The sequence below is a fragment of the Rhineura floridana genome, chromosome 13 (genome assembly GCF_030035675.1).
Source record: "Rhineura floridana isolate rRhiFlo1 chromosome 13, rRhiFlo1.hap2, whole genome shotgun sequence".
NCBI classification, from domain to species: Eukaryota; Metazoa; Chordata; class Lepidosauria; order Squamata; family Rhineuridae; genus Rhineura; species Rhineura floridana.
The window spans coordinates 22,035,138-22,062,720 of record NC_084492.1 but is presented as its reverse complement, the minus strand read 5'-3'; the positions used below and the strand labels follow the sequence as shown (position 1 = coordinate 22,062,720).

At 45.1% G+C, this 27,583-nt stretch overlaps 1 protein-coding gene across 2 annotated transcripts in view; it reads right to left on the bottom strand.

Moving 5' to 3' along the window:
* AARS1 (alanyl-tRNA synthetase 1) overlaps positions 1-27,146 on the bottom strand; it is a 29,828-nt gene extending 2,682 nt beyond the window's left edge. The window contains exons 1-19 of one of the 2 annotated variants that reach the window (XM_061594566.1): positions 26,980-27,146; positions 24,593-24,743; positions 22,753-22,941; positions 21,219-21,364; positions 20,195-20,386; positions 16,900-17,044; positions 15,283-15,428; positions 14,109-14,217; positions 13,850-14,000; positions 12,744-12,868; positions 9,687-9,831; positions 8,030-8,208; positions 7,154-7,267; positions 6,115-6,321; positions 5,031-5,215; positions 3,237-3,345; positions 2,622-2,735; positions 1,856-1,975; positions 1,189-1,275 (exon numbers count right to left, since the gene is read on the bottom strand). In XM_061594566.1, coding sequence (XP_061450550.1) covers positions 1,189-1,275; positions 1,856-1,975; positions 2,622-2,735; positions 3,237-3,345; positions 5,031-5,215; positions 6,115-6,321; positions 7,154-7,267; positions 8,030-8,208; positions 9,687-9,831; positions 12,744-12,868; positions 13,850-14,000; positions 14,109-14,217; positions 15,283-15,428; positions 16,900-17,044; positions 20,195-20,386; positions 21,219-21,364; positions 22,753-22,941; positions 24,593-24,733 — 2,604 coding nt within the window. In that variant the 5' untranslated portion in view covers positions 24,734-24,743; positions 26,980-27,146. Of the gene's footprint in view, positions 1-1,188; positions 1,276-1,855; positions 1,976-2,621; positions 2,736-3,236; positions 3,346-5,030; positions 5,216-6,114; positions 6,322-7,153; positions 7,268-8,029; positions 8,209-9,686; positions 9,832-12,743; positions 12,869-13,849; positions 14,001-14,108; positions 14,218-15,282; positions 15,429-16,899; positions 17,045-20,194; positions 20,387-21,218; positions 21,365-22,752; positions 22,942-24,592; positions 24,744-26,708; positions 26,733-26,979 lie in introns of those variants that run through there. The other variant, XM_061594567.1, reaches the window with a different exon arrangement.
* Between the last annotated feature and the right edge of the window lie 437 nt (positions 27,147-27,583).

Genomic DNA, 27,583 nt, shown 5'->3' with positions numbered 1-27,583 from the left:
CTGGCTTTCTAATATATGGGGAACCAGAACTCCTGACCAATAGAGCCCTCATCTAGGAAGGGGCTATAGCTCAGCTGTACGGCACATGCAATGGAGGCTGGTCCATTAGGGCAAATGGGGCATCGTCCCACCAGACCTAAGCTACCTGCCTGCCTTCTTAGTTGCAACCAGTCCAGAGGGTGGCCCTGGTTGTCAGCGTCCTCTTCCTTAGTCCCGTTTTGCACTTGGGGAACACAGCAGGGAGGATGGAGACAAAACTAGAATTAATTGGCTCTGCCCATCATTGGCTCTGGCTCCACCGACTGTTGGCCTCCCTGCCTTCTTCCACACCAGCCTCAATGGGCACCAGCCGCCACCGAGCATGTTTTTTGCATGGAGAAGGTCCCACGGTATCTCCAGTGAAAATGTTCAAAAAGCAAAACTTGGGGGGAAACCTTTGCCTCAGCCCCTGGGAAGCCACAGCCGGTCACCTTAAAAAAACTGGGCTAGTTGTATAGGCTGCCCTGCTGTGTAATGCAGCTTATTCCTACAATCTACAGAAAGGATAGGCTGAAGGTAGACTGCAATCTACTGACAGATCTCTGGGCGATTTGCAGCAAATCAGCAACTCCAAGTTGTTTAACAACAGCAGCCTGCTTGGCCTGACCTGGGATTTAGTCTAACAGTTCATTTGCAAGCTACCCCAAAGAAGGGTTTACAGTGCCGTAGATAACTGGCTCCATTCCCTAACCATCATTTTGCCTTTGGATCCAGCTGGTGAACCTTGGGGTTTTAGTAAAATACAAGCCTGATGTCTGGCCAGATCTGATCTCAGACTGCATGTATTTTCAGTGGTCCACACGTCTGCTGTAGACCACTGAAAGGTCTCTGTACTGCTGACTCTCCATAGATGAACACAGGGATATCCCTGGGGAAGAGGTATCTGCCTTTTCAAAGGATATTCTTTGCAAAGATCTGTCACAGGATGGCTTCGATATTTTATTAAGACTAAGGAAACAGAATAGCTATATTGAACTGGAAATGCTAATAGAGAGCTGCTGCGCTTTGCCCATTTTTGTCTCTCTCAGCCTGGCAGCAGAGTATCTGCAGCAAAAGCACAGGGTACAGGTTCCCTCTCTGTCCACACAACTCTGCCCCCTTTGCAGAGGACAAGGAGAGGGGCTGCTGTTGCCCATTCAGGCGAGTTACCTTTGCAGATGCGCCACTCTCCATTTCCAAAATGACCAGTGGCTGGTTGGGGTGAGCCTCGATGAGTTGTTTCGTCTTGTCCAGAACCTGAGGGAACAAAAAGAACAGTCAAACAAAGAGAGACAAGGCTGCCTGTTAGCCTGGGGAAGGACAGTGACAGAAAACAAAAAAGGAAGCCTCCATCAGATGCAATGAGACACTTTTTGTCTTACATTTTGTGGCAATAACAAAGTAGAAAATAGACATGCAGCTTGTCAGTATAAGGATGCATGTGTGTGTGTGTACACAGACACAATTTTTTGGCCAAGATGAACACTCGGAATGGCTTGCAACAACTAAAATCTAACAAAAAGGTCTGATGTACTATGACTATATAGTGTGTGCGTGTATATATGATAGATGGATCTAGCAGTCTGCTTTGGTGGTTCAGGTTCTTTACTCCAGAGAGAGTAGTAGAAGCTACAGGTGGGCTCGGGCAGTGGCGGGTGGGAAAAGCCACACAATAAAAGAAATAGCTACATTTCATTTGAAAATAGTATGACCAGAGTTGCACTCCTTTCCTGTACACACACTATTTGCATGCATTTCAAAAGGAAACACAGCAATTTCTAGATACACGGCACCCTTTGTATTCAATAGTGAGGGGAGGGAGAAGGGTCATACTTACTCGTTTCTGGATGTCTGCTTTGTTGGCACGATCAAGGTCATCCATAACCTTCTTCAGTGCTTTGAGGGCCTCTCGAAGTTCATCTTTCTGCCACTGGGGAATGACGGCGGTGGCCAGTGTCTGCAAACAGAAGAAAAATTTGAACTCACAACACAGCTTTTACAGGGACACCCAATCAACTGTATTCCCATCACTTCCTGCAGGGATCCATAAGTTTTTCATATATCTACAATCATAGCAAACAAGGATAGAATTTAGCTGTAGCTATTCTCAACATTCTCTGTCGATAAGCTCAGGCAGCATCTAGTTTATTCTCAGAAATGCACCAAGGGCTCAAGGAGGACAGCAGGGGCTTGCTTCAGGTTGTTGCTTCTTGTCCTCTTCCGTGGCTTGTAGTAATTAGTTATGCAAAAAAATTATATACAATGATGCAAATATCGCTTTACGTAATTCGTGAGGATGACAACGTTTGTATCCCCTACATACCTACTGTTAAGTTGCTTTGGTGCAGATTCATAGAATCACTGAATAGTAGAGTTGGAAGGGGCCTATAAGGCCATCAAGTCCAACCCCCTGCTCAATGCAGGAATCCAAATCAAAGCATTCACACAGCCCTACCTGTGAACCGACACAACCTGGCCAGCAGAGTTTAGCTCTGCCTTCAGAAAACTGGTCCTGCCTTAGCGGGTGCTCGACTGACCAATCTGACTTGAGATTTCAGCACCTTACCCAGAATTCTCCTTTCCCCTCCTGCCCTCTCCCATACCTCGCCGAGGTCTGCGATCTCATGCTGGACTTCTTTGTTGGGAGCGGTCTGGATCTTCACCTTGTCTTCCAAGTCAGACAGCAGCTTTTTAAGGATGTCCACTTTCCTTAGGGCCTTGGGAAAGAAAGAGTTCAGAATTCTGATGAGATGATTAAAATAAATGCAACTTTTACTCTCCAACAAGCCAACAGAAGCATCAAGTATCATCTCTCGGTCCACATCTAAATGGGGCCCCTATGAAGCACTGCAGATTATTTACATCGGGTGGGGAACCTTTTCCAGCCTGACAGCTGTGTTTTCTTAGGGACACAGACGAGAAGCAAACAGAGCAATGGATTTCTACCTTTGTACAGTAGGCTACATTCTAACCATACAAGAGCCAGGGGTTCCCATACTACCCCTCATCTCTCCATCCAGGCAAACAGGAGGCTTTAATAACAGTTAGAAGACACATTCCAGCCAGGCAGACAAAGCTGATGGGGATGTGGCCTGTGGAGTCCAGAGGACTAGACATTTGGCCCCCAGGCCTGAGATTCCCCACCACCCACATGCCGATAGGAAGGACTGCCAACTTGATCCTTTCCCACTGCACCCGTCCTTTCCCCCTCTGCTCACCTTCTGTGCTTCTGCTCCCGTGACTGCCACGATCCTCCGGATGCCCTTCGCAATAGCTTCCTCCGACACAATTACAAAGTGACCAGCATGGGCGGAGTTCTGCAAATGCCTGTAAAAGCAAAAGGGGTTGAGAAACCCTCTGTTCGGCACCGGTTAGGCCTCATCTTGAGTACTGCGTCCAGTTCTGGACACCGTACTTTAAGAAGGATGCAGACAAACTGGAACAGCTTCAGAGGAGGGCAACAAGGATGATCAGGGGACTGGAAACAAAGCCCTATGAGGAGAGACTGAAAGAACTGGTCATGTTTAGCCTTGAGAAGAGGGGAAATATGCTAGTACTCTTCAAGTACTTGAAAGGTTTTCACAGAGAGGAGGGCCAGGTTCTCTTCTCGATCATCCCAAAGTGCAGGACGTGGAATAACGGGCCCAAGTTACAGGAAACCAGATTTTGACTGAACACAGGAAAAACTTCCTAACTGTTAGAGCAGTACAACAATGGAACCAATGACCTAGAGAAGTGATGGCCTCTCCAACACTGGAGGGATTTCTTACAGTATGCATTCCATAGAATTCAAATTGTAATACAATACAATAAGATGTCAGAAACAGAAGATGCAATTAAAATACAATTAAAAACCAATATAAATATTTAATGTGATGGATATGCCCTTTCCCGTCTTCAGCCACAAATCCACAGACGTGCCATCGACTATCTGAATAAAGTTCACAGCCCACTGGTGGCCCATGGACCACAGCTTGGGAACCTCTGATCTAGAGTTTGTCGATACCTGCCAAAGCTACCAATGCCTAGTGGTGATGATAGGTCTCTCAAATGGCTATTCTCTGTAATGGGCACTGCTCAGGTTAAGAAAAGAAAGACAAAACCTACTTTGCATACTTTTCCCTGTGAGAACACAGGGCACACACCACTGCTAAGAGAAAGGGACAGGTCTTCCCTTTGCCATAAATCAGGACCAGGGAACTTACAACTCAACAGATATTGTTGGATTACAACTCCCATCATCCCTGACCACTGAATCATAGAGTTGGAATCATAGAGTTGGAAGGGGCCTATAAGGCCATCAAGTCCAACTCCCTGCTCAATGCAGGAATGCAGGGGCTGATGGGAGGTGGGAGTCCAGCATCATCTGAAGGGCCATATTCCTCACTCCTGCCACAGAATCACAGGCAACAAGACAGGTAAAACACAGTTGGGGAAAAAAGTAGAGCAGATACAGATTAGAAAAAACCTGAGTACTAAAGCAGAGGGTGGGTGGGAAGGAGGGGATCTACTTCCTGCTTGGGTGAAGCCAGGGACTGAACTGAAGGAGGAGCCAACAGAGAGACAAGATAGAGAAAAGAATAGAGACATACGTCCCTGCCTTGGGCAAAATGGAGAGACATAACTCATCAGTGGATGCTTTTCCCACTTGTAATTACTGGTATTCACAGGCATACCGCCTCCGACAGTGGAGACAGAACATTGCTACTGTGGCTACTAGCCACTGATAGCCTTACCCTCTATTTGCCTCATCCTCTTTTAAAGCCATCCAAGTTGGTGGCCATTGCTTCCTCTTGTGGGAGCGAATTCCACCATTCAACCATGCTCTACGTGAAGAAATATTTCCTTTTGCCTGTCTTCCAACATGATATACACCTCTATAGTGGCTTCCCTTAGTCACCTTGCTAGACGTCTCTGCTCTTCAGTGATCTGTACACGTGTGCATCGCAGCTCTTGCTATGGATCTAAACCCTCCTTCACCCCCCCAAGTCCTCTTCCCCCGTTATACTCACGTTCCTCCACAGAACTCCACAGACGTGATGGCACCTGCGCCACTGGAGGGATCAGCCAGCATGTCCTCGATGGGTATGCCAATCGAGACAACACGCACAGGGTCAGGGTACGTCTCGTCAAACACGGCGCGCAAACCTTGGATGGCTTTGGCAGCTGCCAGGGGACAGTCTTTGGCATACACCACCTAAGGAATTGACCACAACAAACTTAAAGGTGAACTGGTCCTGGTGAAGGGCAATCAAGAATAGAGGAAGAGGCTTGTTGGATCAGACCTCAAGCTGGTCCATTATAGTTATTTGCACAGATTAAAAAGCAGGGGAGGAACAGACAACATGTTTGGAGATAACACCGCTCTACCCCGCACAGTTGTTGTAAGGATTACTGAGATAATATAATAGAAAAAGCACAAGATAAATGCTGTTTATTTTTATGTGTGCATTTATTCTCCTACAGAAGAGAGAAGCGAGCGTTTGTGCCATGAGTGTGTTTCCAGAGGATCTCTGGCACACACAAAATAGTGGAGCGTTCTTTGGAAATGCCTGCCAAATGCTCCGTATCTGAAGCCTCTTGTCAAAGATCCTAGACAGAGCTTTGGAAGCGATGAGAACAAGATCTGGAGTTTGGCCATGTGCACTTCACACCGCTGGTGCGCAGGAAAGTTCTAAGCGCCATGCAGACCAGGAGGGGGGAACCTCTTCCACCCCAAGGGCCGCATAACATTCTGGCCACGTCAGTGGTGAGCCGGGCCAGAGGCAAGAGTGGGCAAACCAAGGAATGTAAATGTTACCTTTGCACAGCAGGCTACTTTCTACACACACTCAAACACCCCACTCTATCCTTCATCCAGGCAAGCAAGAGTCATTATCAGAGTTCAAAAACCTATTCCGGCCTGGGAAATACACTCAAGAAGGGTACAAAGCAGGGCCAATGAGGGTTGGGGCCTAGGGAGAGTACCAAGGGCCAAACAGGGAGGCCTAGAGGGCCACATTTGGCCCCTGGGCCTGAGATTCCCCATCTCTGATATATATAGAGAGAGGGCTAGCCACAGCATAGCAACAGAAACGGCACTCTGCCCCATCCTACCTTGGCCTCCTGAATCATGTGATTAGCAATTTCTTCTGCCTTCTTGATTTCCTGCGTAGACATGGCTCCCTTGGCAGTGAAATCAAACCGCAGCCTGTCTGGAGCAACCAAGGACCCCCGCTGGTCGGCCTCCCCCAGCACAGCACGCAAGGCGAAGTTGAGGATGTGAGTGGCTGTGTGGTTGCTCATGATGGGCCTTCGCCTTGGCTGCAAGGAAGAGAAGGATGTGAATGGGACAGGGAGGAGGGAGGGAGAGAGGGATCCATCGTCCATCAGTGGCCTAGAGCCAGGCTGCCGAGGAGTAGCCTGCAGGTCAGATTTAGTCCACAAAATGATTTTATCTAGGCCTCGGCAGCCTTACCCAATTTTAAATCAAGATTTGACCCTCCTTGCAACTGCCAAAAAAAGGTGCTCCCTATTTCAACCATATAGTAAAATATTTTTTTGAGAAATGGAGAAAATGGGGTGCTAGCGCTCACTTAGTACAATTACGCCATCAATGAATTTCTCTGCTCTTGATTATTTAAGGCTGGCAGCTGACTGCGTATTAACCGATCATATGAATGGATATGCAAGATTCATCTATAGCATTAGATCTGTGATGATCCGCTCACGTGTGCAAGTCCAGTGATGAACCAGCCCAGAGATAATCCACAACTCAAAGCCATGTTATTTCTCTTCGGGTTTTATATTGCAATGTCATGCACAGGCACATGTGCTCTGTATTTATTGTACTTACGAAAGTTTATATATCGCTTACTAGAACAAAGGACCTCTAAGCTGTTTACAACAGAAAACTGTAACTGTGAAGCTCTTGTTTCTGGATAGCACCTTATCTTACTTAAAGCAATCACTGCTGATTCAGAAACCAGCCAAAGACTCTTCTGCAGCCCCTGGACCGGGGATCATGTAAAAGGGTTTGAGAAGGACAGAACAACTGTGTATCACATGAATACATTAGAAGGGGATTCTAGCTCAACACATCATTCATGCTGAATGCAGAGCAGAGTTCCCCTCATTCCCGGCATGAATCACTCACCTCGTCAATGTACAGCCGTACCACGTCTCCCACTTTCAGGCTCCCATAGACTGTGCCCACATGAAGCAAGTAACCTCCTCGCACCTGTACATTTTTCACTGTAAACTCTGTCTTCTGGAGAAACAGAAAACAAAGGCTGACTGTTGGCAAAGGCAGGAAAAAAAGTCCAAGGACATTGCTCTTTCAACCAATTACCAGTTGCAGAGATGTATTTTATTTTAAATATTAAGAATATTTCCCAGTACAAAAAGTCTACAGGCTGACTCACAAAAGTAAAATTAACCATGAAATACATGTTATTGTTTTTTAAAAATCCATGTTATAATTACACTATAAAAGCATAACAGCAAAAAAAGAAAACTAACAGGCAAAAATTACAGGGAAACAGCCTCAACAATTAAGCAGAAAAGTGATTTCTAAACAATGAAAACGGCAGAAGTTGGCACTTTTAACCACTAGAATTCGTGGGGAACTCTCTCTTGATTCGACATCTAGAGGATGATAATGCTGTGTGTATTCTACACATGGGGTGCCACCATGAAGAAAGCCCTCCTGTAGTTACCACCCCCTTTATCTCCGATGGTGGGAGCAACTGGTGCAGACCTTAAAGATTAGGCAAGTTTAATAAGGGAGATAAAGTTGCAAGAGTGCTAGATTCTAGAACCAGCTATGAGCCTCCATCATGGGGCAATATAAGGCAATGTGCCGCCAATATTTTATTTATTTAATGAATTTGTCTCCTGCCCTTCCTCCCGAAGAAGCCCAACACCAACGCGTATGGAGGGGAGGGGGGAAAGCTCAAATGCCCCCAAAGCCCCACCACTACGAGACTCCGAGCATCAAGGGCTCCCAAGCAGGCTGTTAAATCCAACGTACATCCTCACTGCCTTCATCCTCTTTCACAAGGTAGCCCTCGTCATAGGTCTGCCCTCCCTGCTCAGCATAGAAGCAGGTGCAGTCCAGTATGACCCCACATTCTTGGCCTGTAGACACTTCCTCCACAAATGTCTTCTCCCGGCGGAGGGCTTTCACTGTGGCCACAGGACTGCTGAACTCTGTACATTGAAATGGAAAGGCGGGAGTTAGGAACACACATACACATAAAAAAGACCCTTTACTGTATCAGAAAGCAAAACAGGAGAATGGGGGTTATGCAGGCAGAGTGTAGCATTCTACATCGGGCTGGGTAACTTCTCCCACCCCTCGCGAGCGAAGTCTGACAGGTCCCCCTGTCAGTCACCTGAGGCCACTATGTTGCCAGGTTATCTGGTTTTGTCCCATACAGCGCAAAGCACTTTGCAGCCTCAAAAAAAACACCCAGAACAGCTGATCACCGGGGGCTTCAAAGTGCCATGCGCTGCTCTCTTGTAAGCGCTGCTGATCAACGGATCATCAGTGCTTACAGAGCCAGGCAGGGCGCTATGTACAGTGCGTTGCAGGTGCTGCCAATCAGCAGACTGCAAACCCCTTTTTTGTCCAGCCACAGCATCTTTACCTGTCCCGTCAGGTGTATGGCAGGTGGGTGTGGCTCAGCCCAAATGACCTAGTGGGCATAATCAGGCCCACGGGCCAGAAGTTACCCACTGTTGTTCTAGATTTTCAAGGGGTACATGGTACAACTCTTCCCCAAAGCGCCAGACAGCTCCTGCTACTTTAAAGAACCCCAATGAAAACCGAAGGTCAAAACACTAGTTAAGGGTCACTGCCAAGTATTATTTTGGTTTCTACCAATCTTAAAACAGTAGGAAATACTTTAGGAAATACAGGAAGCTGTCTTATGCCATAACAGACCACCAATCCATCTCTCTCTCTATTATCCATCTGGCAGCGGTTCTCCAGCTTGTCAGACAGTTTCCTCCCCACCTCCCAATTTTACCTTAAGGTCTCAGAGATTGAAACTGGGACCTTCTGTGCACCAAGCACCTGCTCCAACACTGAGCTATGGCCCTTCCCCTTAAACAGTGACAAAATTAAGGGGAAAGGTCTGCAGCAAGGTCTCCTAACACAGTGGTTCCCCCACGAACCACTTGAAGATTGCTGAGGGTCTCTGTGAACAACTTAGTGATTTTTTTCTGCCTGTTGCAGCAATGTAATGTGCTGTGCTAGATGCTGTACAATTTTTGATTTTATTTTTATCGCTTCTTTTATTTCTTATACATGGTATTTGACTGTTATTATAATTTGAATTCCACAGAATTCAAATTGTAAGCGTTCTTCACAGACATGCCACAGACCACCTGAATGGGGCTCACGGACCACTGGTGGTCCGTAGACCACAGTTTGCGACCCCTGTCCTAATGTGAATATGCTCACAACAAGAATCTTTTTTTTTAAATCTAGAATTTCAAATTCAGCTTTTTGGTTACATTCCTCAATTATCTGTTTGATGTACAGATTTTAGGGGAACGGAGGTATAAAATGTACTAAATTTCACAAGTTGAAGTGAGTTCCTTCTGAGATGCTCCAAGGCAGACACCATGCCCATGCAGCAAGATAAAATTTGCTGCATCAGAGGGAACAGCTTGAAACCTACCGTAAGTGCCACTGGGATCCGATGTGTAATTATATTTCAGAGAGTCATCTGTGGCCTCCAAGCCCCTGGACCGGAGTTCTTCAATAGCATAGATGTCTAGCATGATGAGATCTTCATCGCCACCTCCCTTGCCCTGAGACTTCAGCTGAGAATGTAACATACACAAGGGTAAAAGGCAGGTCAAGAGGCCCTCAGCACAGCGATATCCTAACTTAGGTATGAGTAACCTTGTGGCCCCCAAGATGTTGGATTCCAACACCCATCATGGCCAATGGTCAGGGATAACGGGAGCTATAGTGCGACAAGCCCAATGCTTTCAACCTTGATAAGCAGCAGGCTTCCACAAGGTTTCAGGCTTGTTAACCAAGCTGGGTCCAGCCACCCATCCAATTCCTGGCTTTTGACAACATGAACCACGTACAAGAAAAACTCTGTCATCATCTACCCCACCCTGTGCAATGCTGACTTACAGAAGCTACAGTAGAATGCAATAGCTAGAACAGAAATATCTTGTTTGAAACAGCTAAATGAAAGGGAAGTTTGTACAACAAAAAGCCAATGCAAGTTAGTGAATTGGTGTTCACATGGCTTTGCTTGTACCAATGGCTATTTATGGTCGAGAGAGAGAGAGATTTACTTGTAAAAGAATCAGGCTTTTACCCTGCTTTAAATCACTGAAAATTAAGACTTGGTTGAAAATAAGAAAAGCTACTTTGTTTATAGAAATATGTAGTTGATCAGAAAAACAGTCTAGTGCTACCTAACTAACTAATTTGGAGGTGCAGTGGCCAGGCTTGGCCATTGCCCCCATGCTACAGGAAGGAGACAAAGGCAAGCTGCCTCCTCTCACTTCAATGGTCAAAGAGGAAGGAGAGGTTGGAAGGAGTGGTCAGCTTCCCTAAGAGTATCAGTTTATGAAGAAAGGAGAACAGGTAGATGAGCACAAGATAGAAGTATCTCCCACACACGGCACTTTGAGAGTAAAGTTGCTTGCCTCCATAGCAGTCTTGACGCCCCATCCACATCTGCTGTAGTCCGCAGTGAGGTGTCCAGTGCAATGTTTGCTGCAATTTCTTGGGAACTGTTTCAATTGATGCAGCCTGATAACGTGGACAAGGTGCTTGCGATGATGTGGCCAGCAACATGTCCTCTCAATCCTTGCCCTTCTTGGCTTATTAAAGCTTGCTGAGGGGGTATGACACAGTGGATCCAGGGTGTGGTTAATGTGTCCTTGAGAGAGGGAGTGGTCCCAGCCACCCTGAAAGAGGTGGTGATCTGACCACTCCTGAAGAAGCCCACCCTGGACCCATTGATTTGTGACAGCTGCCGCCCAGTTGCAAATACCCCCTTTTTAGGGAAGATGATCGAGAGGGTTATGGCACAGCAATTGCGAGTACTCTTGGATTAAACAGATTATCTTGACCCATTTCAATCTGGTTGAGGCCTGGTTATGGGACTGAATCAGCTTTGGTCACCCTTATGGATGACCTTTATCGGGAAAAAGACATGGGGAGTGTGACCCTGTTATTCTTACTTGATCTCTCAGTGGCTTCTGATACCACTGACCATGGTATCCTTCTGAGCAGACTTAGTGAGATGGGTTTCAGTGGTACTGTTTTACAGTGGTTCTGATCCTATCTCCAGGGTCACTTTCAGAGAACAGCAGTGGGTGATTGTCTTTCGGGGGCCCGGCAGGTGTGCTCTGGGGTGTCACAAGGTACCATCTTGTCCCCAATGCTGTTTAACATCTGTATGAAGCCCCTGAGAGCAGTCATCAGGAGATCTGGGGTGAGGTGTCAGCAGTACACTGATGATACCCAGCTCTATTTCTCTGTAACATCTGAATCGGGAGAGGCCATGCAAGTCCTGGACCAGTGCCTGGACTCAGTGGTGGGATGGATGAGGACCAATAAACTGAGTCTGAATCCTGGTAAGATGGAGGTTCTGGGGGTTTGTGGTTCCTGAGTTCAGATAATTGGTCAGTTGCCTGCTTTGGATGAGGTTGTATTCTGAAAGAGCAGGTTTGTAGTCTGAAGGTGCTCCTGGATCCATCTTTGTCGCTAGAAGCCCAGGTGATCTCAGTGGCTAGGAGTGCCTTTGACCAGCTTCGGCTGGGAAGACAGCTGCAGCTGTTTCTGGACCAGGATAGCCTGACCGCTGTTGTCCATGCACTGGTAACCTCCAGGTTGGATTACTGCAATGCATTCTATGTGGGGCTGCCCTTGAGGTTGGTCCAGAAGCTGCAGCTGGTGCAAAATGAGACGGCGCAGCTGCTCACTGGGGCAGAGTTTCACCAATATGTTACCCCGCTGCTGAAAGAATTGCAGTAGCTGCCCATTAGCTTCCCAGCCAAGTTCAAGGTTCTAGTTTTGGTGTACAAAGTCTTACACAGCTTGGGACCAGGATACCTGAAAGATTGTGTTACCCTTTATATATCCAGTCAATCACTGCACTCTGCATCAGGAGGTCACTCCGCACAACATAGGAAGCAGACCTTTGGTGTTGTGGCACCGACACTCTGGAACTCCCTCCCCTTAAATATTAGACAGGCACCATCTCTGTTATCTTTTCGGCACCTATTGAGACCTTCCTCTTTCAACAAGCCTTTTAAGTAGAGACCTTATCCCATTCTGCGTGTGTGCTGGAATTGGTTTTAAAGATGTTTTGTTTTAATGTTTTAAAACATGTTTTGTTTTAATGTGTTTTAAAAGTCTTTTGTTTTTAGGATGTTTTAAAGTGCTTTTAGTGTTTTTGTTTGCCACCCTGGGTTTCTTCTGGGACGAAGCGTGGGATTTAAATTTAATAAATATATATATAAACATACACACATATATATGAATATGACAATACATTCAACCCTAAGGACATATTGCTCTTTTTATGTGCCCTGCTAAGCCTGACATTACAGGTGGTATCCAATGCTAGTTCTACTCAAAGCAGACCCACTGAAGGTAATAGACATGACTAACTTAATTCACTAATTTCAACGGGTGTGCTCTGAGTAGGACTGGGTTGAATGCAACCTTGTTTTCCAGGTTTGTGATGGCAAAGCCTTACCTGCGCAGTCTTCCTCTCCTCCTCAAAGCCCTCCATGTCAACCGTCAGGCCCTTCTCTTCTGCAATGAGTCCGGTGAGGTCCACAGGGAAGCCGTAGGTGTCATATAGCAGCCAGGCAGTGTTCCCTGGAGAAAGAGGGGAGACAAAGGGTCAAGGGTCAAACCCTTGGCGTAGCATCCAACCCGCCCAAGTTCTTGTTGGATTTTCTGCAGGATTCACAAACAAGCAGCATTGGTTTACTGGCCGGGTTTCCATTTCTCTTCACTATCAATTCTTCAATTTCACAGAAAGGAGGATCCTGTCTTGCTTGTGTGGAGGTGTGAATAAGGAAAGCGACAGTGGGAGAAACAACTGCTGTTCCTTTCCTTATAAAAAGCTCTGTGTGAGGGAGAGAAAACTTCATCTCTCCCTTGAGCCCAAGGCTTTCACACGCACGAGAGATGGAGGTCTTGCCTCATTTGCCTCCCAAGGAAAGAGAGAGAAGCAGCTTCTGTTTGTTTTCTTTTCCAAACTGCAGCCCAAGTGAACCTATCAAAAGCTGCTGTGAGTTAAGGCAAGGGGAAGTGTGCCCCTGGTGAGCAGGCACGTGGAATCATAGACAACGGGACTTGTGGCCTACACAGGCCTGGGAGAAAAACCTGTTAGCGTCCATTAGGAGAAGAGAGCTAGGCAAAATAGCAAAGAATCAGAGCCACAGTGATGTGGCCAGTTTGGTGGGGCCAAGATGGCCCACTGAGATGGCTGCTCTCTTACTAAATAATCAGGGATGAAGAAATAAGCAATGTAGCAAAATGTGGAAGGGGGCGGGAAGGAGAAGGGTCTGCCCCCTTGTTGCCTGGGGCCGGTCTGCGCTGGAAGCTGGACCTCTTTCCCTCACTCTATCAATCTACCACTTTCTGCCCATATAGGTAGAAACTCCTGTTCAAGGCCCAGTTGATCACAATACTTGGGAGTAAGAAATGAAGATTCTCTTCCAGCCCCATCCGAACAGATTAACTAATGTCTCTGGGGCTGGGCACTGCTTTACGAAGCAGCATGCAGCTTGGCTCACTTCCTTGAGTCTATCAGAGCCATCCCTATTCACCAGTTGGCCTTGGGTTTCATACCAGGAATAATTTTGCCATCTCCCAAGCTCTGAATCTTCCTGTCGAGGATGCGGCGCCCTCTACTGAGCGTCTTGAGGAACTGAGTCTCCTCTTCATTGATGATGTCTTTCACCATCTCAGGGTCTTTCTTCAGTTCAGGGAAGGCACCACCCTGAGAGGAATAGGTGTTAGGTCAGAGCAACTCTCTCCCTCCCTCATCACCCCATGAAACCCGAAAGCCTCAAGAGGAAAGGCAAGAAAATAGGATAAAAAAGTTTACCAGAGATTGTACCACCACATCAACCAGTGTGGCGAAGAACCCCTTGGGAGCATTGAGTTTCTCATGGGCATAGCGCACAGCACGTCGAAGGATGCGCCTCAGAACATACCTGAACAAGGGAAACAGAAGGCAGTAGTTAGTCTTATTTGGACCAATACACTAGAAATCACCTCAGAACCCCTTTCCTCTTGCAGCTTAGTTAAGGGACTCTTCACAATATCAGGTGTCCTGCACCTCTGAACCTACTTTAACCTGAGATTTAGTCATTCCTGACAAGAGCTGCATACGCACTATATAGGTAAAGCATCCCTCCCCCAAGAATCCTGGGAACTATAGTTTTTTTAAGGGTGCTGGGAACTGTAGCTCTGTGAGAGGTAAGCTGTCGTTCCCAGGATTCTTTTTGGGGGGGAGAGAGAAAAAGTATTTTAAATGCATGGTTTGTATACAGTTACGCTCAACGTCTCTGACACATCTTTCTTTCATTTTCAGGTAATTGAACAGTACCAGGGTTATCATCTCTAGGATAGGGTGAGACAACAGCTCCATGAGAAATGGCATGTTTTGCATATTCCAGGAGCAATCCAGGCCATTCCCAGTTGAAAGGATCAAGTAGCTGTGATGTGGAAGGCCTTTACGCAAGACTCTGGAGAACTGTTGCCAAAATAGACAATACTGGGCTAGACAGACAAATATTCTGACCTGGTATAATGCACCTACATATGTTGCACTAAGCAGAGCTCACACTTTGAGAGAAAACACAATGTCCCTAATTGGGCCCAGTGCTGTATGCAAATTTCTAGGGTAGCCCCATGACATTTTGCTGCCTGAAATGAAAGACAGCATGTCGCCTCCTGCCAGACCAGACAGCTTCTGTACATGGAACAGGGAGTTGAATCTTATTTCACTGTCAGTGATGGGATCATGTCCTCCACCATACCTGAGGCAACAGGCCAGATTAGAGGGCCTACGACAGGCAATGTAGCAACAGAGGGAAGTGACTGGGGGGCTCAGATTAGAAAACCATCCGCCACTTGAGGCAGTTGCCTCAACCTGCTTAATGGTAGGGCTGGCCCCAATCATTACTTTCAATCCTAATCAGTGTAGCCACAGATGCTGCATCGTTTTTTACCCAGCCCCTCGCCACAGTGAACAGCTGAATCACATGCACTCTCACCCCCTGCCGGTGTTATCGGGCCTTCCGCCGTCTGAAAGGGCCACAGTGATGGTTCGGGCGTGGTCAGCCAGGACTCGAAAGGCCATGTCTATGCCGTCTACATCATCCTCACCAACCTGCCCTGTATAGGGCCTGCAGCCAGTTCCCTACAAGGAAGAAGACATGTGGGTGATGTTGAAGAGAGGGACAGAAATTAGAAGGTTAAGGAGTCAGACCAGGTAGAGGTCTTGGAGGCTGTGGACATTGCAGGTGTTTTTTGTTTTAGGCCCCCTGACCGTTTATTCGTTTATTACGTTTATTTGGCCACCCTATAAATAAGGTTCTCTGGGAAACAAACAATTAAATTAAAATCACACACCCAATCGAATACTAATCAACTACAGAAAAATCCTTTAAAAAACCAACCAAACCACGAATATCACGGCAGAGATTAAAATAAATCCAGCCACACTCAAGTAATCCAACAACAGAGAGCTACAAAGTCATTTTTGCAGAGCAGTGGGATGGAACCTCCCACCCACAGGCCAAATTAAGTCCACCAAGCCTCTCCCATTTGACCCACAAGACTACAGATACTTCAGTCAGAGATGGCATGTGACAAGGAAGGGAGGGGGGAGAGGGAGGGGGGAGAGGGAGGGGGCAAAGGAAAGTCCTCCCTGTGAGAAAGCACCACTTCCACCCTCAATGGGTGGATGTTTTCAAAATAAAAAGATTAAATGTAGCAGCAAGTATATTTGAACACAGTTATCTAAAACCAGGAGCAGACAACCCTTTTCTGTCAAGGGATGTATTCCTCAGAGGAGATCCACACCATACATTTAAAGCACATTCAAAGCATATGGCTTCCCACAAAGCATCCTGGAACCGTAGTTTTTGAAGGGTACTGAGAATTATTGCTCTGTGAGGGGGAAACTACAGTTCCCAGGATTCTTTTGGAGAAATGTGTTTTAACTGTATGGTGTAGATCTGCCCATAATCTGTTGGGAGCCCCATACTGGCAGTGGGTTAGGTTGAAGTCAAAAGTGGGCAGATTAGAGCCAAAGGTGGGTGTAGCCAACCTCTTTCCCCCATTTTGTCCTTCCATGCCACCCACATGAAATTAGCCCCCGCAAAAAAGAACAAAAAGAACCTAGCCCCAGGGCTGCAGGTTGCCAACCTATGATCTGAAACATTTGTACCTTGCCTTCCAGCCAAAAGAGGCACTTCAGAAAGCTTACAAATATAGATCTATGAAAAAAATCTGATAAAAACTAAAACACAAGCAAAAGAAATAAAAACAGAAAAACTATCAGAAGCAGCAGAACAACAGTTCTCATCCTAGCTCACCAAAGGCCTGGGGAAATAAAAGCATTTCCAGTTTGTACATAAGAGAGAAGGGTGTCAAATGAATGTTTATGGGGACAGCACTTCCCAATTGGAAGCAGCACTACCAGAGAAGGCCCTATCCTTGATCACCATCTGCTTGACCTGGGATGGTGGGTGCACTTTTGAGTAGTCTCCAATGGAAGATCTTAACGGCCTAACCACAAGGCCTGGTCTTGGGACAAATAGAGACACACAAGCCAAAGCCAATCCATATTATTGACAGATTAACTCGCAATACAACTGGACTGGTACCTTTTGGATAGCCTCAAAGTAGGGCACAAAGAGGTCTGTATCATAGTTAGACATCTTGCTCTGCAACACGGACACCAGCCTCTCTAAGCCCATGCCTGTGTCAATGCTTTTCTTGGGAAGAGGTTTCAAGGTCCCATCAGCCTCTCTGATATAGGGGGAGAGAGAAAGAAATGCCCCGTTATTTACTCAGGAATTGTACACAGAGTGTTGGCTCGGATATGGTAGAGCACCTGCTTTGCATGTAGAAGATTCCCAGGTCCAGTCCCAGGCATCTCCAAGTAGGGCTGGGATAGAACCCTGAATCTGAAACTCTGGAGAGCCACTGCCAGTCAGTGTAGACAATACTGAGCTAGATGGACCAAGGATCTGACCCCAGTATAAGGCAGCTTCCCATGTTCCTAAGCTTCATAAGCGGAGCTATGAATGAGCCTTTTGCCCCCACATACAGCTCATTTGCTCGAGCAATTAACCATGAGGTCTTCCATTATTATAGATCTCCATTTCATCCAAACCAGGAAGTTATTGTTAACAGTTTTGGAACAAGCCTGGATCCATGGCTTTGGATACAAACCCATGGTTTGAAGCTGGCTTTACAGTTTCAGAAGAAGCCCGGATATTAAGCCAACTTCAAACCACAGCTTCATATCCAGGCCTTGTTTGGAAGCTGTTCTTCATGAGTTCCCTGGTTCGGGTCAACAGGTTCATCTCGGAGCAGGCAGGACGAAGGATGGGAAGTAGGTTGCTGCCTTCCACAGAGGGTCTGCTGAACTGCCTTCCAGAGGGAATGAGAGGAGCATCTGATACACGGATGTTACCTTCCACGGCAGAAAAATGCATTTGAGTAACTCCCCCAGAAGAACTGCATGAAAGCAATATGAGGCAGGCCACCTTATTACTCTTAATAGACACGACTTTATTGCTTTAGCATTTTGTAATAGATTGTTGTGTGTGTGTGTGTGGGGGGAAATAACCAGGAGATGATTAGAAATAGTAATGTGATTAGGACCACTGCAGCTGACAAGGACATTGTGGTAGAGGCAATTCTGAGAAAATCTTGCAACAGAAAAATGAACCCATCTAATTAGAGTAGCAAAAATATAGCTCAAATGGAAGCTTCTCTCACTGCCTGGCATCCCATCATGCCCTATTCTGAAAACAGTTAACTTGTGTGTACGCATGCGTGTGAGTGAGAGATGTTCCCATTTATTTATTCCATTTATATTCCACCCTACCCCTAAGGAGCTCAATGGTATACATACTTCTCCCCTTCCCATTTCATCTTCACATCAACCCTATGAGGTAGGCTAGACTGAGACACAGTGACTGACGCAGTCACCCAGTGAGCCTGGGTAAGTGGGGATTCAAACCCTGGCCTCCCAGGTCATAGTCAGCACCTTAACCATTACCTCTTTACCCTGGCCTTCGACACCTGAGAAGTACATTTTTAGGACCCAACTCTATTTTCTGTGATGTTGTTTAGGTTGTTTTTAACGGTTTTAATTATGTGCTTTAAAATTGTTGTAACCTGCCCTGGGAAATTTGGGTGAAGGTGAGTAATAAATAATAATAATAATAATAAATAATGCTTATATATTACATTGCAACACATTCTTAATATTTCCTATATAGATGAAAAGATCAAAATGGATTTTTTAGTGGTGGGAAATTAACAGAGGGGAAAAACAACTGCCATCATCCAGGCCGCTATCTTCATCATCGAGATCTGTGGTGAAGATCTGTGAGAGAGGAGACCCCGGAGATTGGAACAAACGTGGAACAGGAAAAAGATTTGGAGTCTATGGACTTTAGAAACAAAATCTATTGTTTGGAGACACAGGAGATTAAAGACATAGGGGTCCTTGTGAGAGAGGAGACCCTGGAGACTGGAACAGGGGTCCCTGTGAGAGAGGAGACCCTGGAGACTGGAACAGGGGTCCCTGTGAGAGAGGAGATCCCGGAGATTGGAACAAACGTGGAACAGGAACAAGATTTGGAGTCTATGGACTTTAGAAATAAAATCTATTGTTTGGAACTCAATGTTATCTCTGAAGAAATTAATGAAGATTCTAGAGATAAAGTTATCAATGGCATGGATAATCTTCTGGACTGGAATGATGTGATGGAGCCCAATATAGAGAAAATCTATGGAATTAACTGCAGCCATGTGACAATGGAAAAACTTTCAAGAGATGACCCAGTGTATTTTGAAAAAAAGAACAGAGATATGATTTTACAGCAGTATTTCAGCAACCTATTCAGAATGGATGGCAAGAAAATATTTGGGATAGAGGTAATTCCCATCAGACTCTTACTATATGACTATGGCTTTGACAGCAAGATTATTATGGAATACTGATAATGGAAGATTGGATATTGAAATTACTGGACTTAACAAGACTACTGAAGATGGAAGATGGAAAATGGAACTAATAGGGATAATAGAACAATGGCTACTGAAATTACTGAACCTAACAGATTCTGATGTGATGGATTAATTGAAATGTTTATTTTGACTATGGTTATGACAATAAGATTATCATAATTAGTAATGAGATGGATTAATCGATATGCTTATCTGGAAAAAAAAAATTGATAGATATATTTCTTAAAGAATTGAAACCTCTCTTTGACTTTTTGTGGAAAGAATAAAGTAATGTTTATGAGATTTGATGATTAAGTAAGATAACTACTGGAGGAAAGTGATTTTATAATATGACTTAAGAGACAGGATTGTTATATATTATAGACTTATAACTGATTTGATCTTTGACAAATGGGAAGTCAATATTTTACTCTTTATTTTTTATTTTTTTTTTCTTTTTTTTTTTTTTGTTTAACTATTTTTGATTTTGTTTTTTGTCTTTGAATGTTTTATGATTTCGTCTTGTATGTTTTATGAAAATCTGAATAAAAATTATTGAAAAAAAAAAAAAGAGATCTGTGGTGAAGATAGGAACATTTCCTCACTGGATGCTGAGGATGTATTTGTGTAGGACAAGAATAAAATCCTGCATTATCTGCAAAGCAGAGAGGGGGAAACACACATGCCTGGAAGGTGTTGCAGAAAAATACAAAGCGGCCTTTCACCAAGTCAGAATGGGTCCATTTCACTCAGTACTGTTTCCTGTGACTAGCAGAAGCTCTCCAGGGTTTCAGACTGGGTTTTATTTGCAGACGTATCTGGAAATGCCAGGGGTTGAACCTGGGACCTTTTATACGCAAAACATCTGCTCTACCACTGAGCTGCACTCATATACCACTGAGTTACAGAACAGGAAAACAATTCTTGCGTCACCTGTTGAACTGTATGAAAACTAGATTCCAGATCTCCAGCACGTTGGGATCATCTTGATTGACAAGGTGTGAAGCGTCCCGGTCTCCAATCCGATCATAGTGCATTTCACTGCAAGGTCCACATGGACCCGTGTCTCCCATTTCCCAGAAATTATCCTTCATGCTGCCTGGGAGAATTTTACCCTCTTTCAAACTGCGAATAAAGAAATGCACAGTGAGTAACAGGGTGGCACAAGGAAGTCAAGTCTGGCTTAATAGTAGCCAAGAGTGGCTATAATCTAGAAGAGCCACTTGACCTCCAGGACCCACCCAGCTGATTCAATTGAAAAAGCAGCATTATCATCACATTAATAAACCTATGATTCTGGCTGCATTTAGAGATCACACTAAACTATGGTCTAGCAGGATGTTGAACGAGCCTAGCCTCCTCCCAGACTCCCACTCACCCTCCCTTCTCCTCCTCTGTCATGGCCAGGAAGAGGAGTTCAAGTGTTCTCACTTTTGACTGGCCATAGGTTGTTGTGTCCAAACCTAAAAAAACTAGTTAATCTTAAGCTTGGTTAGTTTCAAACAAGCTAACTTCAAATCATGGTTTCTGAAACCTGGCTTCTTTAAACTAACCACAGTTAAAATTAACCAAAATTCTGGGTTGGACAACAGGGCAAGCTGTAGTTAATTACATGGGAGGAGGCCAGGCTCTTTCACATCTCGATAAATCACAGTTTAGCATGATGTCCAAATGCAGCCATTGTCTGGAACAAAGAAGCATTTAGGGTCACAGCAAAATTTGGAAGATCAAAAGGCATTTTATAATCAGGATCCTGCCATTTTGTTTAAGCCCATCTGCATTTTCCTGACCCCTTAGTTTTCTGCAGAAGACAAATCATGAGGGCATCCTGACGGCCTTTTTCCTTACCATACAGTATTTCACAAGGGGGTAGGCGGGGAATGTAACTCTTGATCTTCAAGATACACAGAGATGGCTCTCTCTGCACCCTTGGGATTTCCCAAACACCCAAACTCACCCTAGATCCAGCCAGATTTGTTTGCAATCCAAGTCTGGCTGCAGACCTGCGGCCTTATTGCCGCCGAAGTATGTGACGTACAGCCTCTCAATGGGTATGCCAAACTCTTTGGTGAGCAGGTCCAAGGCAAATTTACAAGCCAATTCCTGGGGGAAGAAAACAGGGCTGTGAAGATCTTGAAACATCTTGAAACATAGAATGCCCTACTAACTTCTCAAAGGACCTTTAAACACTCGCCTCTTTCTTAGATTCTTCCGCAGCCCCTGCCAGCTAAGGCACTGAATCAGTGAAGCCCTATCAGGAAATGGGCAGATTGGTATATACCTGAGAGCACGTGAGGGTAGATTTCAGGCTTGTGGGATCTACGGTATGTTTGACTAGAATCCTGAGGTACACCAATAGGAATCAGGTACAATATAGCGGCCCACAGTAGGGTGGCAGAGCCAAATACCTATTGCATCCCTACAGCTGTACACGGAGATGACCAGCATTACACTTACAATTAAGTTACTGCAGATCAAAGATGGCAACATTTTTATTTAAGGAGGAAAAGACTTTTTGTTGTAAAAAAACCCAGGGAGGTCAGAAAGTCTTGCTGATCTACTGCATCTCATCCAGTAATTTACCTATAGGCCTCAGTCTACCTTCTGCCCACCCCTGCTTCAAAGCATTGCTAATACCTCTTTTCTGTAGCTATGCATTTTTTAGTGTTTCTGCACAACCTGTGAAACAGCGTTTCCAATTAAAAAGCAGCACATTTTTAGGTCGCACCTGCACAGTTCTTACTGAGGAGGTAAACCTGATTTATTTATTTATTATTTAATTTCTATCCCGCCCTTCCTCCCAGCAGGAGCTCATTGGCAAAGATTTGGGGCTCATATGACAATATATCTACCTCTATAGAAAAGATTCTCTCCACATAGAAATCTAGATGTCAAGGAGAGGGTTTCTGACCTAATGGGCCTCCTGACATTCTATGTGCAGGAATCCCCCCCCCTTTATGTGGAAGTATTCAACCATGTAATAATCCTACAGCTGGTTCTGAAGCAATACAGCCCAGATATAGATTAATCACATCATGGAGGAAAACTAGGCTATACTTGTAGAGAAGAGTTCACAAATGCTGTGCAGAGAAGATTCAAGTTGGGGTGGGGGGAGATGACTAGGATTTCTAATGAGGAGGAGGACACAGGAAGGACGGCATCGATGCCCTGCAGTTCATTGTCCATCCCCAACGTCTTCCTCCCCCAACCACAATCTTCAGACAAGAGCCCACCCGTTAATGCCCACCTCCTTCTTTGTTCTCTGCTGATGTAGCTTTTGGCAAGCGATACCAAATTCTGCAATAACTCCACCATAACAACCAGTATAACCTCAGCATGCATGTATCCCTTTACTGTGGCAAAGCAGAGTGTGAATGTCTTCGATGTCAAATGTGCTCCGGCAGCCTCTGTCATTTGCGTTCGTCAAGCATTTAACCAGCTAGTTACCTGCAGTTCTAGCTAAAGGCCACTGGGCGGTATCCCCACTATACCTTGAAATAATCTCCAAAAGACCAGGAACCCAACATTTCGAAGAAAGTGTGATGATAGACATCCTTGCCAACATCGTCCAAGTCGTTGTGCTTCCCGCCAGCCCGGATACACTTCTGAGTGTTGGCAGCTCTTGTCAGCTTTGCCATGGGGTGAGAGGGGTCAATAGTGTTGAGGAAGATGGGCTTGAACTGGGAGAGAAATAAGAAGTCATTCTCCAACTCAGGGCTTCCATGAACACTATGCAGGCTAAGCATCTAAGCAGGGAGCGTGTCTGCCAGCACACAAGCCAACAAAGAGCCAATAGATAAAATGCCAAGAGATCCACGTTCAAGAGTCACCCTGGCAATGGATGCATAGGTTAGGTTTTGGCAAATCACCGAGCATCACAGTTGCCCAAGGTGGGTAACAAAAAACACTGGTTTTTAAACATTGATTTTTAAAATATATATAGGTATGTTTTTGTTTTTTTAAACAACCAAGTTAAATTTAAGTTCAAATACAAGCATGCTAAGCCCACACTTACAATTTATTAAAGCCAAATCACTGGTCCTCTGGCAAAAACATGGAGTTAAAGGCTGATTTTCTATGTAAATAAAGTACCGGGGGGGATATATTTTTGGAGAGGCCAAGCAGCATTATAAATATTGTACAACAGATTTGGAAGCCAAAGACTTGCAGGTTTTCACAGGTACCAGGATCCAGCACCCAACTCTAAAAAATGCCATTGTGTACATCACTAGAGGAAACATCCACTGAGCCCACAGGAGCAAATTTTATAAATGCCTTTTTTTACATTCTGTAAGTACTGCGTAAATTGCAGAGTTCACTTTCTCAAATAATGAATAATTACTTGTTATAAACAAAAAAGGACATAGCTACTTTGGGTATCATGCTACATGGTGCCTTCCAGGTGTTGGGCTACATCTTCTGTCATCCCTGATTATTGGCCATGCCAGCTGGTGTTGATGAAACTGGAGTGCAACAATATCTGGAGGGTACCACGTTGGCTACTCTGTGCTTACCCATAGTTAAGCATTTACGATAAAGAGCTTATTCTATTCCTGGACTCACATTCCCCCCAACCCCTGTGCGGCGGCAAGGAGAAAGCTTTTGTTTCAGTTTTTTATTAACCACTGCTTGCTGGATTGTCTGAACCTGGCCAAACTGCTTAATCTTAACTATGGTTAATGTAAACAAGCCCATTTCAAACCATAGTTTATTCATTTCTGTGTCTTCTCACTATTTTTACTACTCGTTTTAAAGAGGTTTTATTGTAGATTTTAAATTGTATACCTTTTACAACTGATTTTGTATGGTCCCTTGTGAAGACATTTGTTCTGAAAAGCCAAATATAAATATTTTGATTGATAAATAAACCCATTCTCCATGAATCTGTCCAATCTTCTTTTTGAAACCTATCTAATCGCTTGATAGCCATGATAGCACCCTGTAGCACTGCATTTCAAAAGTTAACTAAGCACTCTATAAAACAGTACAGTAGAGCCCCGCTTTACGGTGTTCCGTTTTCTAGCGTTCCGCTGATGCGGCGGCTTTCAATTAGGGGAAATTCCCCATTTTAAAGCTGATTTTGCGCTTTTGCGGCATTTTGTGGCATTTTCGCGCAATGCGACCCATTACGCTTTACGGCGGGGGCCTGGTCCCTAACCCACCATATAAGCGCGGCCCTACTGTACTCCCTTTTGTCTGTTCAAACCTACAGCTGATCAGTGTCACTGGTTGACCCCTGAGTTTTACAGATACGAGACAGGGAAGAAGATTATCTCCCTCCCCACTCTCTCCAGACCATTCATAATTTTATGAACATCTATGACATCTGACCTGATTCATGCCAGCATTGGCAAAGAGTAGAGTAGGGTCATCCAGGGGAATGGTGGCTGAAGAGTGCACATAGGCGTGCTGGTTCTCCACAAAGAAGTTGATGAACCGTTGGCGGATCTCACTGGCTGTTAACGTCTGCATCTTTGGATTGCTGGTGAGGAAAAAAAAGCACTTCAAGGAAATACTGAAAAATCTATATAAGAACAAGCTGCAGCACCTGGAGCTGGAATTCAGATCTCAGTAGTTGCAACCAAGCATGTACTCCAATTGTTTCAGCTACAAGATTGCAACCCTGTCACAATTCAAACCATAATGACCATAATTCCACAAGCAGCTTGGCTGCAACCGACTTTATTTGTTTGAGTACTTATAATCTGCATTTTCATAAGGATACATCAAGGCGGAATATAACATATAAAAATAAAATCAGTAAAAACAACCATAAAAACATCGTTAAAAACATCAATAAATACTAATTGGCTAAAAAGAGAAAATTCAACTTGCAAAGGCCTGTCTAAACAATATAGTGTTCAAAAAACATCTGAAAGAAGAGAGAGAAAAATTAGGAAACGGTTCCCATTATGGTCTCCAACTTCAGTTAAAAGCACTTTCCCTGCAAACCTGGTACCCTTCATGTTTTTGAATACAATTCCCATCAGCTGGAGTTGGAGTCCAAAACATCTGGAGGTGACCAGGTTGGGGGAAAGGTGCTCTAGAGTCTAGTTTAGGCTATTCTACTTGCAAATTAAGTCCACAAAGAATTATATATGAAGATGTGCCCTTGATTATCCGCTCCCCAATTCTAAAATCCCCTAACCTGACAGAATTACCAATGCGCTTTTCAGAAGCCTGAATGTATTTTCGGGGGAAGCGGGGAGAGAAATAGCTACAGATTTTTATTTAGAGAGTCAGATATATATTTGCATAAACACCCTGTCCATTCACTGTTTTTTGCAGAAACTAACAAGGGACAGCATACCCTAAGTTAGAGAACAAACAGTGGAGAGTGCATTTGCAGAATTTGTCCTGCAGCAGCTGCAAGAATTTTGACAGGCAGCCACCTCTCCCCAGGCATCCCTGGGCTGCTCTTTACCCTCTCTTGCCACATACACAGTGCTGCAACCTTCCATCTGATTCTTGCACCAAAGAGAGCCAGTGAGATGACAGAGAAACACAGCAGCATTCAGGTAAGGACAGAGCTGGTAGGAAAAAAGCAGATCTCATTCTTGTTCCCTACTGTGATCTGGCACATGCAAGCAAAGGTAGCAGCTTCTCCAGGCTACTGTAAATCCCCATTAATGCTCACAAGGAGTCTGCACAGCAAATATAGCTGCAAGGGCTGCACAAGGGGAAAGAGAATTTCTACCAGACTTGTTAACTAATCATATTAAGAGCTAGAAAATTCTTTCCAATATTACAACCAGGTTACATACAAGTATGAACAAACTCACCCATCACCCCTTTCTAGTGGATGTACAATAGCATTGCCCTACTTCTGTAGGTTAAATAATTGCCCTACCTCTGAAGTAGCAGCAAGGGAAACTCCGAAAGGACAATAAAAGAGACAACCTTCTATACAAATCATCCTGACCATAGTGAGCCACAAGTAAGGCACCAGAATAAAAAGCATCGTGAATTGGTTAAATACAGATGACCATATGCCACATGGAAGAACTTAACCACAGTATTACATGCCAGCACTTGGTAAACTGGTGATCTACATTGGCATGTCAAGCAGCCAGGTTTGATGCCCTACCGCTTCCCTAGATTTATGATCAGGTACAAAAGTGTTGTAAGAATCTCCTCACTGCTTGACAGGACAACAGGGCAACCAGCTTATCAAGGGGTTCGTTGCAATACCATGGTACAGTGTTGCCATTTCAACAAATGCAGCCTTTGCCAACCTGGCACCCTCCAGATGTTTTGGGCTACAAATCCTATCTGGCTGAGGCTGATGGGAGTTGTGGTCCAACAACATCTGGAGGCACACCGGTTGGGAAAGGCTGATCTGGAGGGTCCAAGTTGGCAACGGCTGGGCAAATGGGTCATCTGCATTCACACACACACCATGCATGTATATTGACCTCTGCCTTGATGCCATCATGAAGGAAATTACCAGCACACAGGGCTGCTGTCTTCAGAGACACACCCCCTTCAGAGGGCCATATCACTGTGCAGAGCAAGGATGGGGCTCATTCTCAGCTTATACCCAAAGCCACCGGCATGAACCAAACCCCCAGCATCCCCTGCGGCTATGGCCCTGAACCAGACCCAGAAGAGCTGGGAACTAGCTTGACCTAGTAATATCGGATAAGAATAAAAAAGGAACATCAGACAGTCAACATTCATTCATTCATTCCCCTTCTACCCAAGTACAGCCACGGTACCTTGTCTCTCCTTCCGCTCTCTAACCAGCTTTTCCACGAGTAGCTGCGGCAATACTGCCACCGCGCACCCAACCCTGCTACAGATTTTTTTTAGCCCGCCCACTTCGTTGGCAAATGAGACTAACGAACCAGACTGCAATTGGTTAAAGCTGCTGCCCGTCAGCTTCGCACCGCTCCGGACTTGCGAACATCACGGTGAGGCAGGGGCTTTAGTGCGGCTGATGCAATGGCTCTGAAACGATAGTCACGTGATCTCCAAGAACAGGGCTGAAGGCGACAAGGAAGCTGCCATTATGGGAAGGGCGCTCTATGAGGGGGATTTCAGAGGGGTAAACTTGTTGGTCTGTTAACAGCAAAACCCAAAACGAAGTGATTTGGCAGCTTAAAGACTTAAGCTTGCCCCCCTCCGAAGTCAGTGGGTTTTATCTTATCTCTGAGTAGACATTACTGGTTTGCACTGTTATTGTGGCAAGATAGCTTATGCCATAGTAACAGTGCAATCCGATGCAATGCCTACTCAGAATTAAGACTCAATGGGTGGTATTAAACTAAGTCCTACTCAGAGTAGATCCACTGAAATTAATTAACCTAAGGTAATCATGTC